Raw genomic sequence first — 12,813 nt, forward strand, 5'->3', positions numbered from 1 at the left:
CTAAAAATAAAAATGCCAGCCTTGTTAAATGTATTACAATTGTTGGACAGAACTAGCTGGCCACAGTGAGGAGATAAAACGTTATTGGTCTGTCCAGCTAACCTCAAATACTATATATATATATACTATATATATATATACAATAGCCTGATGTATTTTGTTCACATTCGTGATTGTCTAGCGGCCAATGCCCTTATGGTTGCGGTCATTATCAATCTTTTAAAACGCTTTTTTTATTGAGTTTCTCATAAGAAATTGAGTCCAAATTAGGCTTACTGTGTCAGTAATAAAACATGATTAAAAAAACAAGATGGAGTTGACTTAGCATGATACAAAATAAAGTAGAATTGACCCAGGAATAAGGCTTAATATATTGTTTTTACTTTAATGTTAAATAATGATGATGAAGCTCACACTATCAGCTTAATACAACAGCATGCAAGCCCAGCAGTGTGTAATGCTTGGGTGGCCAGCCCCTAATCACATTAGAGAACCGTACATCTTGAACTACAGCCTCTCTTCCATGTCAGAGTCTATTAGCGAGGAAAAGCCTGGTATTAATATCCCAATATGACAGTCCCTGTGTTATAACACTATCGTGTTCCTCTCAGCTATCTGATTCATATGTAAGTAGGTCAGTGGTGCCGGGCCCGGCTATGAATGGGCTCTGTTAGCTGAAGATCCACGGGCTCAAAGCAATTACACATTAGCACGGGGCTCCGTCCCAAATTTCCCTTCTAACGTCTGCAGCTCGACCCTGTAGCTCTTCCCAGACCACACATTAACAGCACTCCTTAACATTTAATAATTAAACTTTAATGTACTGTATAAAAGGTGTCACTGAATACTCATATATAATAGATTGTGTAGCTTTAAAAGTAATCAAAGAATGTGAGAACCACGATTATGGTTATTAAATTGAAGTATATAAAAGCAGCTGGAAACAGTTTGCTACCACAATAATGAATCCCACAAAGACATTTTTACTGTCATATTTTTGGATCATCCCATCCTCAAAATGGAATTGACATGACAATAAATCCATGGCACCAATATTCCAAACAACATTCACTTTTATGTTGCAACCAGACGAGCTGCTAATTTAATTTATTTGAGTCCGCTTAAAATATGCTTGATTCATCATTTATTTTAAAAGAAACAATCTCCAAAGAACTGCTGACTGACTGTATTACACAATCTATTAATCGACATTTTCTTTTGTTTAGTCAACGATATCTGATCTTAATTTAACTTCACAAAGCTGTTGTTCTTTGTGAAAGTAATTAACAGTAAAGACTCATTTTGGATGAGCATTTCAAGTATTTTTTTCTCATTTACCTATATTTGAAAAACCTATAAACAACACATAAATGACACACACACACACACACACACACACACACACACACACACACACACACACACACACACACACACACACACAAACACAAAATTACGAGATTTAGAAAAATGCAACCCTAAGATTTTTCACATTAATGCTAAAATGAAAAGTCAATAGCTTGCAGATCCTCCATATAAATAACCATAACAGGCTCATGCAACCAGTTTTTGAGTCACAGTGGGGATGGTGTCTTTCAGCCTTTGAGGATGCTTTTCTTGCTAGAACGACGCCCATCAAGCAGCCGGAGAATTGAAAAGTCCTCTGAGCACCCACAGAGAGCCTCGTAGGGTGAGCGAAAATATAAATTGTTAAATCCCTCATTTGCATATCTGTAAAACATATTCTAGCCCTTAGAAAGAGTGAAGGAAAGTGAAACACGCACCATTTTTTTTATCTAATGCTACTTCATTTAATTTGAGAGAGAAATATTGTGTTAATAGACAAACATGTTCTTAATTTGTTAGTTAAAAAAGGATGTATGATTCTATAATAATACAACACTTTGAAAGGAGCTGTTCTGTAAAACAAGTACTTTTACTTTTGATACTTTGACTAAATGTTGGTGATGACACTTCTGTGCTTTTCCTTAGCTACAGATCTGAGTACCTCCAAGTGTATCCTTGAGGAGCTCAGTGAGAACACTTCAGTGTTCGGTTGATATCTTTCCTCCACTTTATATGTTTCTAAAGCAGTATTTCTCTTAGCACATTCGCATGATGTCCCATGGTGACCTATTCTTCTCACATTTGAATTTGCTCTTGTAACATTGTTCACATACTTGTTACACTTGGGTGCTGTTGTAGTCTTTTGACACATCACCTGTTGCCATAATCGGAGGTCACTAAATCCCCACCATGCTGTTACTTTTCCTTCTTCCCATCCTCAAGCTACTTTGATGCCCCACTTATCACCACTGCATTGTAAGTAGTTCTGAGCTTAGAAAGGGGATTAGCTTGTTCGCTTTGGTTTCTCACCCAGGATGCTGCCTCAGTAGAATCCATGCATCAAATCCATCCGGTAAACTCGGCATTAAATATTGATCATGGTATCACGTACAACAACTTTTTATTTATTATTTTTGTTTTGCTGCGCTAGGCTTAATGTGCGCTGTGAGAGGTTTTTCTGCTAATGAGACAGCAGAAGTGCTGCAAGTCATCTTCACCACCAAAGAGTTGATCAAAGCCTAAAGATTACAGATTATTGAAATGAGTGGTGCATGGAGGGGCCAAAAACAGGAATATCTTTTTAATGATCACGAGAAAGGTTTGCACAAAATACATAGTGTTACATATATATTTCCTGGCTTATTATAATGCAAAGAGTGCAGAAAAATGAGCTTCAAGTGATAGAAGTACATACATTAGCTGTCCAAAGACGCAGAGGCAGGGGTGTTCTTTGAAGGAGGCATCAGCGGAGAACAATCCTCGATGACAGCGTGTCTGATCATGAGGCGCAGCCTTAGATCTTTTTCCTTTTGGAGCATCTGTGGAGCAAGTTGTTTGACACTTTCGAAACATACATGACAGTGTAATTAATAAGGCCTTACCTGTTATGCATATTAAAGAGACCAATCATTAATTTAGCATATTCAACTTACATTCTCTCACACCTAAGAGGTTGTTAACATAAATACTATATTATATATATATATGTATAAATTATGTTTATGTTGCCAAATGTATCCGTAAAGGACCCATTAACATGTTGTGTGTAATAGCATGTAGTATACTGATTTGACAAAGCTTTTGTTGTCCTGTGTGCATGTAAAGAGGGGGCCTCTTACACTTATGCTATGGTATCATTTAACATTTATTTTTTATTTTAAATAATACAATAAATATACTACAATAGAACATTGGCTTTGGTAGAGTTACAAGTTCATCATTTTCCCTCAACTTCACAATTGTGGACATGACCTTTTATTCATCCGTACCATTAGAAAAGGCATGTTTCATGATGAATAAAATGTGGACTAGAGATCATGTCACTACAAAATTATAACAGCAAGAGAAAAAAACTTTACAATTTCATGCATACAGATAGGTTTTAATGCTTCAAAAGAGATACAAGAGTGGATGGCCACAGTAAACTTGAATTTATTGACATAAAAACCAATATAACTTCTATCCTTTTATCCTTACACAGGTTTGACAAAGACTGTGAAAAACAAACAAACAGACAGACAAACGGACATCTACAAAATGAAATGAAACAAAAACAATGGCAGCATCACTGCTGGTTCTGGAAATTTACAAAAATGTTGTTTCTCCTTTTTCTTTTTGAGAGGAAAGTGTTAAATTTGGGTGTACTGCATCACAATGAAAAACAAAGTCAAAGATCTACAAGCATATTGAGTTATCTTAACAGAAATGGTTCAAGTCACATATTTAAAGATTTAAAAAAAAAAAACCTATGTATGAAGAGCGGTAAAATCCTGTGGCAGATACTAGTGGTCATAAGCATAGAGAGTGCATAGTTTAAACAAAGAGCATAATTACAATAAGGGCAAAAACAAAAGACCAACAAGCAATCTTTGATGCTGCATGAGCCAACGCTTTCATCTGATGACCTGCTTCTACTGTGAGAAAAAATACTTTTCAAGTTGTTTCCCATTAAAAAAAAAGATTTCAAGCCACCATGGCCCTTAAAGCTATATTAATATACCTGAAAACCTTTGGTGGAAGCGTTTAGGGTTTTATACACCAAACAAAACTTATCCCATATCCCTTTTTGGGTGCTTTGGCCCAATCACAACATGTCCACTCCTCAACTCCATGATGCAGCTTCTTAGAGCAATGATATGCAAAGCCAACAGCACCATCTTTCCTCTCGTTATTCCAACATTTGTACAAGTTTGTGCGGTCCGCTGAAGCAGGAGACAACATACGCCGCCATGCTGCACTGATCTGTGAGTGGATGTGTAGAGAAATGGCATGCAAACACCACTGCTGAACATTTGAAGAAAAACAAGTAAATAGATGCAGCAAAGATCCACCTGCGTCGGATGTGGTGGTAAAGAGTCAAGGGGGCTGCTGGCGGTGGAATATTATCACCGCACATTTTCTTTCATTCAAACAACACAAATTAGAAAAACACATAGCACCACAGAAGAGAGAAAATAGCACCTAGGATTTGATTTCTTTGTGTTTTCATTTCAATGTGACATCACTTCCCATTGCATAGTCAGATAGATGTGTATTTGAAGAAAAGAAAAAATAGAAGCTGTTTATTAAGTTAATAATATTAACCACCAAGCTGGGTGTTCTGTTCAGAGGGCACAAAAGGAGGAATGTATTTTGTGTGGTCGTTCGTTATGCAAATCACATAATATCACAGAGCTTGTTTTCGTCTTTTATTTCCATTCTGTTCTTAAATTACAACAAGGTGTGCTCCACAACCGCAACAAGACAGGACTTCCCAATTTGTTTCTTTTGAGTTTTTTTAATTTACAAGTCGAATTTCCTCACTTTTGATATATTTCTACCATTTACCCCTGTATCCATCATATCCTACCTCACAATTAAAAGGTCACATGCATGTTTTGAAGCCAGAGGCAATACAAATTACCATGAAAAATATACAGAATGTACTTACAAACATACAAATTATTTATATATATTTATATATATATGGTCCATTCCAAGGGAATGGGGAGAGAATTATGCACAAACAAAGCTCCCGTAGTGAATGAGCGAACAAAACAACAAAGGACAAGTGGAATAAGCCGGGGAGGGGCGGGAAAACATGAGATCAGAACTGAAAGGAAAACAAAGAGCCAAATCAGATGGAGTCCGTGGCAAATGCAGCGAGCGTCTGGAACGGTTGGAGCTCTCAGGGTCGCCTTCCATGTCTAAATCTAAATGGAGAATGGTGGCATGGGGCTAGGGTTGTTTGTGTAGAAGGCAGGATCTGACATCCAGTTTCAAAACGTGCATGTGATGGAGAAGGCACACTGAGGTTTCAAGGTTATTTTCCTCTATTCCTATAGAATTTCACTTGATTTCATTTTTACTCATACTTGTTGCTTTATGGAAAAAAAAGTTACTTTTTTACAAATAGAATTGTCCTATTCTTTTTCAATAGTTTTTTTTTTTTCTCTGAGAAAACAAATATATGCTTTTTTTTCTCCATTTGTTCAGTAAACAGTCTTAGCCGATGAAACAGACAGGGCCCACTTCAAATCCAAACTTCTGCGCGGAGCCGCCAAAGTCGTTGAACATAATGTCCACAAATGGCACCTGTTCCACCTTTGGCGTGTTGATCTCAAGTACTGTCTTTTCATAACCCTTTTTCAACTGTGGAAGAGAGAAGAACACAGCAGGAGCGAGAGTTAGTGAGGAATAATCATTTCTTCAGAATAAAGAAGATCACACACTCATTTTGACTGAGCCTCATCAAAGACAACAGAAACATAATGATCAAAGCCTCTCTGTTTGACTTACCGCACAGCCGTCGACCACAGCGCGGATGTAGGGGTTGTTATCGTAAGACATCTCCTCGTCGTTGGAGCCCAGGAAGCGGATGGCCTTGTCGTAGCCGTCCTGCTCCTGGTCGTGCCAGGCCACCGACTGGTAGCAGTTGTACGTCATGTTCTGTCTGGCAGCCGCGCTCAGCAGCCGCATGAAGGTCATCTGGACCACGCTGACGGGGCTACCCTCGGCATCCACGTAGGAGAGCTGCGGAGAGGAAACCAGATGGCGTTGAGCATCGGAAAAGGTAACACCAAGAGAAGGGACCAGTGTGAGGAACTGAGGGGGGCTATAAAGATTAAATGAACACACCATCATGTCTGCGCTGTGCACTGTTTCTGTCCTTTGGGAGCCATTTTGATTACATTTATGACTAGTAATTAGTATTCCTGTTTCACTGCTGTGTTTGGATTTATAGGACGTATTTCTTATTGCTAAGTGTTAGAAAAGGACGTGTCATCCGAGGATACAGAGTTAATATACTACCATGTTCTGGGAGAGCACAGACAGAACTAACAGAATGAGATGTTTTCTATGTATCAGAATAAGAATCAAGTGTATTGCCAGGTACGTTTACACATACTAGGAATTTGCTTTGGTGTCTAATCTAAACAATCTAATGTTATCTGATCATAAGAGGATGAGCTTAATATATTACATTATTATTATTATTGTTAACAAATCCCATACTTTACGACGCACCTACCCTGGTTTTACACTCAGCTTTAAGCTCTATTAGTTCTTTTTTAAGATTTAAATCTTTAAAAGCAGGTTGCAAATATAAAAAAAGATACATCTTAATTTATTGTCAGTGGGGATATTCAGAAAGACAGAAATAAATACAGCTAAATGAAGAGAGAAAGTCAAATGGTACACTAACTAAACTCAAATAGAAGAAGCTACAGTATACGGCAGCATGTTGAGACAAGTGACATGGTATAGTCCGTACAAAATGTAATATCAAATATCCCTATCATTTCAAACTGTCTGATTTATTCACTTGAAAGCAAATGTTGAAACAGGTATAAAAGGTGACTTTGTTGGAGAATATTTCCACCTGCAGAATGGCACTACGGGTGTTCAGTATTTAGGATTGATTTTAAATTACCCACAGTGCCCCTGTTCATGTTAATGTCTGCCAGTGCAACTGTGAGTCTCACTGGTGCATCTAATGGAGCTCTGTTAGTATAATTACCTCATTAGTGGTTTTGCTCTTTTTATGTGGATTTGTTAACAATAAATAATATAAAAAACTACCCAACCTTAGGTCATTTTGTAAAAATGGGAAAAAGTCTCTAGGGTAAAGATGATAGTGAAAAACAGTCCTTTTTCTGAAATGCTGTTGATAGAAGCAAAACTAAACTCCTCGTTTAAATGTTAATTTGTAATTATGAAAAATATGTATCCAATATCAATAAATTATGGTAAGTGCATACAAATGTACTTATCTTAATAGGGAATATGTTGCAGTAATGATTTGCTAATTGCCTTGTAATCAACCTAGAATTAACCTACATTTTTACATTCTAAAGGAAAGAAATATTATCCTCTAATCCGATAATAGCTCTTATCATAGCTTTGCTTGTTATCATAAATGAGAAGACGGAGGACTGTGAACCAGTCACGGTTCAGCTAAATGTCCACATGTGACTATCTACATACCAACCATCAGGAATCCATTAGATCCACAAAGTGGCTTCGCCTTTCAGACAAACAGGACTGACTGAGAGTGGAGGACATGCAGCGTTCACACCATGCAGCCGAGCAGCAAACCGTCTGAGTCTGGACGTCTTTCTTGACTTGTTGTTCACACACACACACACACACACACACACACACACACACACACACACACACACACACACACATGCATATACAAACCCAGAGCACCGACACTCTTGACATGAACAGAGGGAGATAATCATCCTCTTCATTCAAAGTTGCTGTCTTCTTCTTTTGCCGTGAATTGTACATGCTATTGATGAAGTAACACGTACAAAACACTATGTTTGTATTTATTTTGATTTGTTGCTGTGAACATGTATTTGTTCATGGCCTCTCTGTGGCCATATAGTGGTTATGTCCAAACACGTGTCTTTAATGTTTGTGTTGTGATTGTAGTAGCCTTGTCTTTGTTTATATTTTGACTTGATTAGATTTTGTCATTTTGTTTTCTTTCTTGTTTTTCTTTCCTTTTTATGGTTTTGCTGTTTGAACAATATGTTAGGACCCCCTTGATCCTAACATAAATCCTAAATAAATAAATTTCAGTTCAAACATGTTGTGCCAAATGTTGATTTAATTAGCTAATGAATCGCTAGATATAAACAATGAGGACTTCTTGCAATATGTCTGTGAGTGTCGGTATGTGGCTCAACAAAGTGCCGCTGCTCTTCTTCCTCAGAGCGGCCGGGTAGTCCCATGCATTTCTGACTTACCCCGCAACTCATCCCCCCCCCACCAAGGCGCAGCGTGTGGATCCAGCCCAACATCGCCAGGGAAACATTACCTCTTTATCGTCACAGGCGCAAGTCAACAGTGACTGAATACCCAGAAGCCCCTGGGTGGTGACTGAGTGCCTGACCTGTTTGACTCAGAGCTGCTCCGCCGGATATAAGTAGTGTTTAAGAGAGACGCTGAGAATGTGAGTGCAGCTGAATGGCAGCAGTGACACTAACCCCCCCCCACCCCCCCCCCCCACCACCCTTGTTGAGTATGGATGATCTGCTAAGGTGTAAAAAAAATAAGATGCGTAAAGGAGAGAAGTGTCCTTCTCAGGTGTTTTTAAATCGACTTAGCATGGATATCACTTGTTGAGTCACGGGTCGAGGCACGCAGTCACGAGGAGATGCTCTCTGAATGTAGCAGAGGTGTGCCAGAGTAGTCAATACATTTAAACAGTAGGTTTTCCATTTGTTAAACTCCATCAAATGCCAAATATTACCTTTATACTCCACAAACCTCTCCTTCATTTCCTCGTGAGAGCATCACCTACCTCTTATTGTCTGACTGCAGGTGATTGCAACTTGTTTGGAGTCATGCACCACGATGAAGTAACAACCAACAAGCAGGAGAACGTACTTTGTAGAGCAGAACCAGAACCATGCAGAGCCTCAGGAACACAGAGCCCCGGCCGGGACCAGGACTCTGGGGACCGCAGGCAGGGCCACTTACCAGGGAACCTCTCTTGTAGTGACTATACCATGTGCCTGGCGAGTCTTTGGGCCATTTTGCCATTTTGCTCTGTAAAATATAAGAGGCGTTCAGGAAAGGGAAAAGGACTTCTGTCAGGAGTCTGGCTTACCAGTTTACCACGTTTGAATTCACTGAACCAGGAGCCGGGATTCTCCTTTACCCAGGATGTGAGCCTAGCCTGGAGGCATGAGCGACAGAGGAGGGAAAAACAGCAGTGTTAAAGAGAGGAAACACATCTGACAGAAACACATCCCCGCTTTTCTTTTTCTCCTCCCCTCTTCCTCCTTCTGCTTGTCCTTCGAGGAGTCTTCCGGACCTGAAACAGCATTCAGCAGGATCAACCAGACCAAGCGGTCCAGGGAAGAATATAATAGCGAGCCATTATGCCATTTTGTATAGTACAAACTGTAGCTGGCAGCGAGTTGCTGCTGAGAAATTCATGAGTACACAGTGATTAATTAAGAAACGATGGCCTGCGAGGAGCTCTTATACCTCGGCCTCCATCCCTGCTGTTCAGTGTTAGTGTATGCAGCCATGGTGCACTAACTTTGTTATGCCATTAAAAGCTGTGAATTGGCCAACAGGGCACGGCTCTAATGATCCCAGCCGTGACAATGATGAATTTAACTATAAATAGATAGCAGGGTTAGATATGGAACTGTCATTGATAGCTTAATGTGTTAATGACTGATGAGCCGGGGATCACATATCGCTGGGAGATGGCATACATTAGACCCATGCTGCCTTCAAGGTGACATTCAGTTGTTTTCACTAGAGTGGACAAAAGTTGAAATATCTGTTCGTGACTTTATCTGTTTCCAAAACCCATTACATGTGTCTGCTTTTCTGTACAGTGCGTGGACATTATGTACTCCTATAATAAAAGTGCCAATCCGAACGCACGTGGGTGTGTTCGTAGGGCTCTGCACGGAGACTGACAGGCTTTTTCTTTTCACCCCTCGACACAAATGAGAGCAGTCCATCACCGGCGCTCAATAAAAAGTCTGCTTCATTATTCTAAGCTTAAGCAAACTCCTGCTCCTCTGAGGCTCAGTGAGTGGGATCATTAAAACGGCTGTAGCACTGTACTATTACACAACCTCCACCCGTCAGAAACACTGTTCCCAATGTTTCTCCTCTCCTCCACACACTCTTGCATAATGAACTGACAATCTCCTCCATGTGTCTGTCACCTGCCAAAGGGTCTATGGGTTCTTAATGGCATTCTAAAAATGGCACTGAGACAACAGTATGGATTGGCATGTGCTTAAATGAGGGAGTTTTCACCCTAAGGTTATCAACCGTCAAAACTAAACTGAGACTTAGCTAAATGACCTGGTCCCTTGTGGGAAATGCAGGGAGAACTGTTGTGTAATGTCCCACATCTCCTTGGTAATCTCATGGAGGCTAATTATATACATGAGTTAGCACAATAGAATCACTGTTGCAAACCAGGGCTGTGTTGAGATGTGGGGGATATTTATACTCAGTCCCAGATGTGAGGAAAATCATACACTTATCTGGAGTTTTCAGCTTGTGCTCGTCTGTCAATCAAATCACAAACTGGAGGATTATTATAATGATAAAATGTAGTTCCTTTCTCTTTTTCATTACACATCATGTTGCTAGCACTAATCCAAAAGCTGCCTGTCTGTTTTCTGAGTGTGTTTCTGAGTGTGTGTGTAAGTGTTTGTGTACGCAGAGCCAGACTTACCCCTTCAGACTTCTTATCTGGGAAGATGCAGCTCTCTCCTCCTGCTGTGAAGTTGCAGTAAACCTTGAAGGAGTCCCGAGAGCAGCCCTGGTTTGGATCAATCCAGTACTCACCTTGAGGAATGGAGACAGAGGGAGAGCAATTATTGAGAGGTACACGATTTAAAGTCCATACTGAACTCCATCGGCTGGGCAATATAACCCTTCAAAATGTATATTCTATGGTCGTTTGTTTAGTAGCAGTCTATTATAGTGTTTTGTACTCCATAGATTAACTGTATTCTTTATATGAATAGATTTACTCTTTCTTTTTTTGTTTTGTACATGCTGCTGTCTCTGTTTCCCAGTTTTGGATTAATAAAGTATAATTTAGTCAAATAAAATCTATTGGTTTGAATATGTTCAAAATGATAGGAAAATGTATATACTAAATGTATTTATATCACAATATAGGCTAGACCTATTTATTTATGATTTAATCATATTATTATATCTACGTTTTTTGATAGAAAAGGGAAAGCACTAGATCCTTCCAAACGGATGCTCGAACTTTGGAAAGTTTGATATTTTTACTATAAAAATAACAAATAATACATTATTTATTTTCTACCTATTGACTTAACCCCCCTTTGTTTCCCCCGAGCATTAAGTGAGGGTCATGCATTTGGAGATGTGTCTCCACTGTATTTGCAGTGTTTCATATAGATCTGGCTTGAAGCTAGACTGAGGCTTTCAGGAATACAACAGAGCTCAAATGTGCATAGGCTTTGGACAGAGCCCATTTCCTTTCATTTCTAGAGAGCTGCTGTGTGATAACGGCCGTCTCATTTCAGATTCATTAAAAACCGTGACGAGGGAGGGGAGGACGAGACAATGGGACCTCATGCCTCATTTCAGACGTGTAATACAAACCATCGGGGAAGTCGGGGTGGCAGAGCTGCAGGTCTTTACAGGTACGCGCCGGGTTGCTCTGCGTTCCCATCGGATGCTTCATCTGCTCGATCTCCAGCTTCAGGGAGTTGAGCGAGCCAAAGATTTCCTCCATGCCGTCTTCGTAGTCCTTGTAGTTGGTATCTGCAGGCATGTCGTCCATCACCTCGCTGGCATCGATGTTCCTGCGATTTCTGCCCTTCATGTTGGACATCATGGGGAGGGGGTGAATGACATCGCCGGGGGGGCCCTGTGATGGGGTGAGGAAAGGAGGGGAGACAAATGCCAGTCAGAGATAAGGGCGGAGATTATACAAATGTCTGGAGATAATGACTCACACTGAAGGATACGTTATGAAATGATGATTGAAAACAATTCAGAAGTCCTTGACTTACAGGTTGGCCAGGAGGTCCAGATGTACCGGTCTCTCCCTTCGGTCCAGTTTGACCCTGAACAGGAACAATGAAATGATGTTGTGTGAGTGTTGTGATTAAAGATGCACAATTTGGAACAATAATACTCTCATTTATCTTGAATCAACACTGAAGACTTCTCTTTCTGCCTCTGCCTTTTATTAAATCAAATAATAACTGAAATCTTACACTGCACTGTATCTTTTATTCTTGTATTTTATATCTGTATACTGTATTTCAGCTTGTTTTTTCTGGTATTGTCTGGGCATTAAGTGAAGTACCTATATTTAAAAAAGCCATTTTGTAATGTGTTGCGTTTGCACCATATTGTAATGCTTTAAATGTTTTCATTTATTTTTTAAATCGATTTCAATTGCCTTGTGTTGATGCGCTATATAAATAAACTTGTCCCGCTTTGCCTGACAAATAAAGTAGTGTTATGATGGCCCACTAGCATTAACTGAATGTAGCAAATGAGACATAGTTTTATGTGAATACATGCTCATTTCTGGCTGCTGCAGATGTTTAATTGTAAAGCTTTCATCTGCTTATTAGTTGTTACTTATTGGATGCACATTTCTGTAAAATACTTACAGATGACCCTTTAGCTCCTTTAGGACCAGATGGACCCTGAAGACAGAAATGGAAGGAGGAATCAATATTAGCTCAGGCATTACAAGCTATGCAGTTA

General features: G+C 39.6%; 1 protein-coding gene across 3 annotated transcripts in view; it reads right to left on the bottom strand.

Annotated features, from left to right (window-relative positions):
* Positions 1-3,474: 3,474 nt before the first annotated feature.
* col5a1 (procollagen, type V, alpha 1) overlaps positions 3,475-12,813 on the bottom strand; it is a 78,234-nt gene continuing 68,895 nt past the window's right edge. For 2 of the 3 annotated variants that reach the window (XM_010793820.1, XM_010793817.1), the window contains 7 exons: positions 12,717-12,752; positions 12,105-12,158; positions 11,692-11,959; positions 10,781-10,893; positions 9,176-9,244; positions 5,845-6,078; positions 3,475-5,697 (listed from right to left, as the gene is read on the bottom strand). In XM_010793820.1, coding sequence (XP_010792122.1) covers positions 5,551-5,697; positions 5,845-6,078; positions 9,176-9,244; positions 10,781-10,893; positions 11,692-11,959; positions 12,105-12,158; positions 12,717-12,752 — 921 coding nt within the window. In that variant the 3' untranslated portion in view covers positions 3,475-5,550. Of the gene's footprint in view, positions 5,698-5,844; positions 6,079-9,045; positions 9,115-9,175; positions 9,245-10,780; positions 10,894-11,691; positions 11,960-12,104; positions 12,159-12,716; positions 12,753-12,813 lie in introns of all 3 variants that reach the window. The other variant, XM_010793819.1, reaches the window with a different exon arrangement.

This window comes from Notothenia coriiceps, unplaced genomic scaffold, assembly GCF_000735185.1.
Source record: "Notothenia coriiceps isolate Sejong01 unplaced genomic scaffold, NC01 NC01_scaffold00037244, whole genome shotgun sequence".
NCBI classification, from domain to species: domain Eukaryota; kingdom Metazoa; phylum Chordata; class Actinopteri; order Perciformes; family Nototheniidae; genus Notothenia; species Notothenia coriiceps.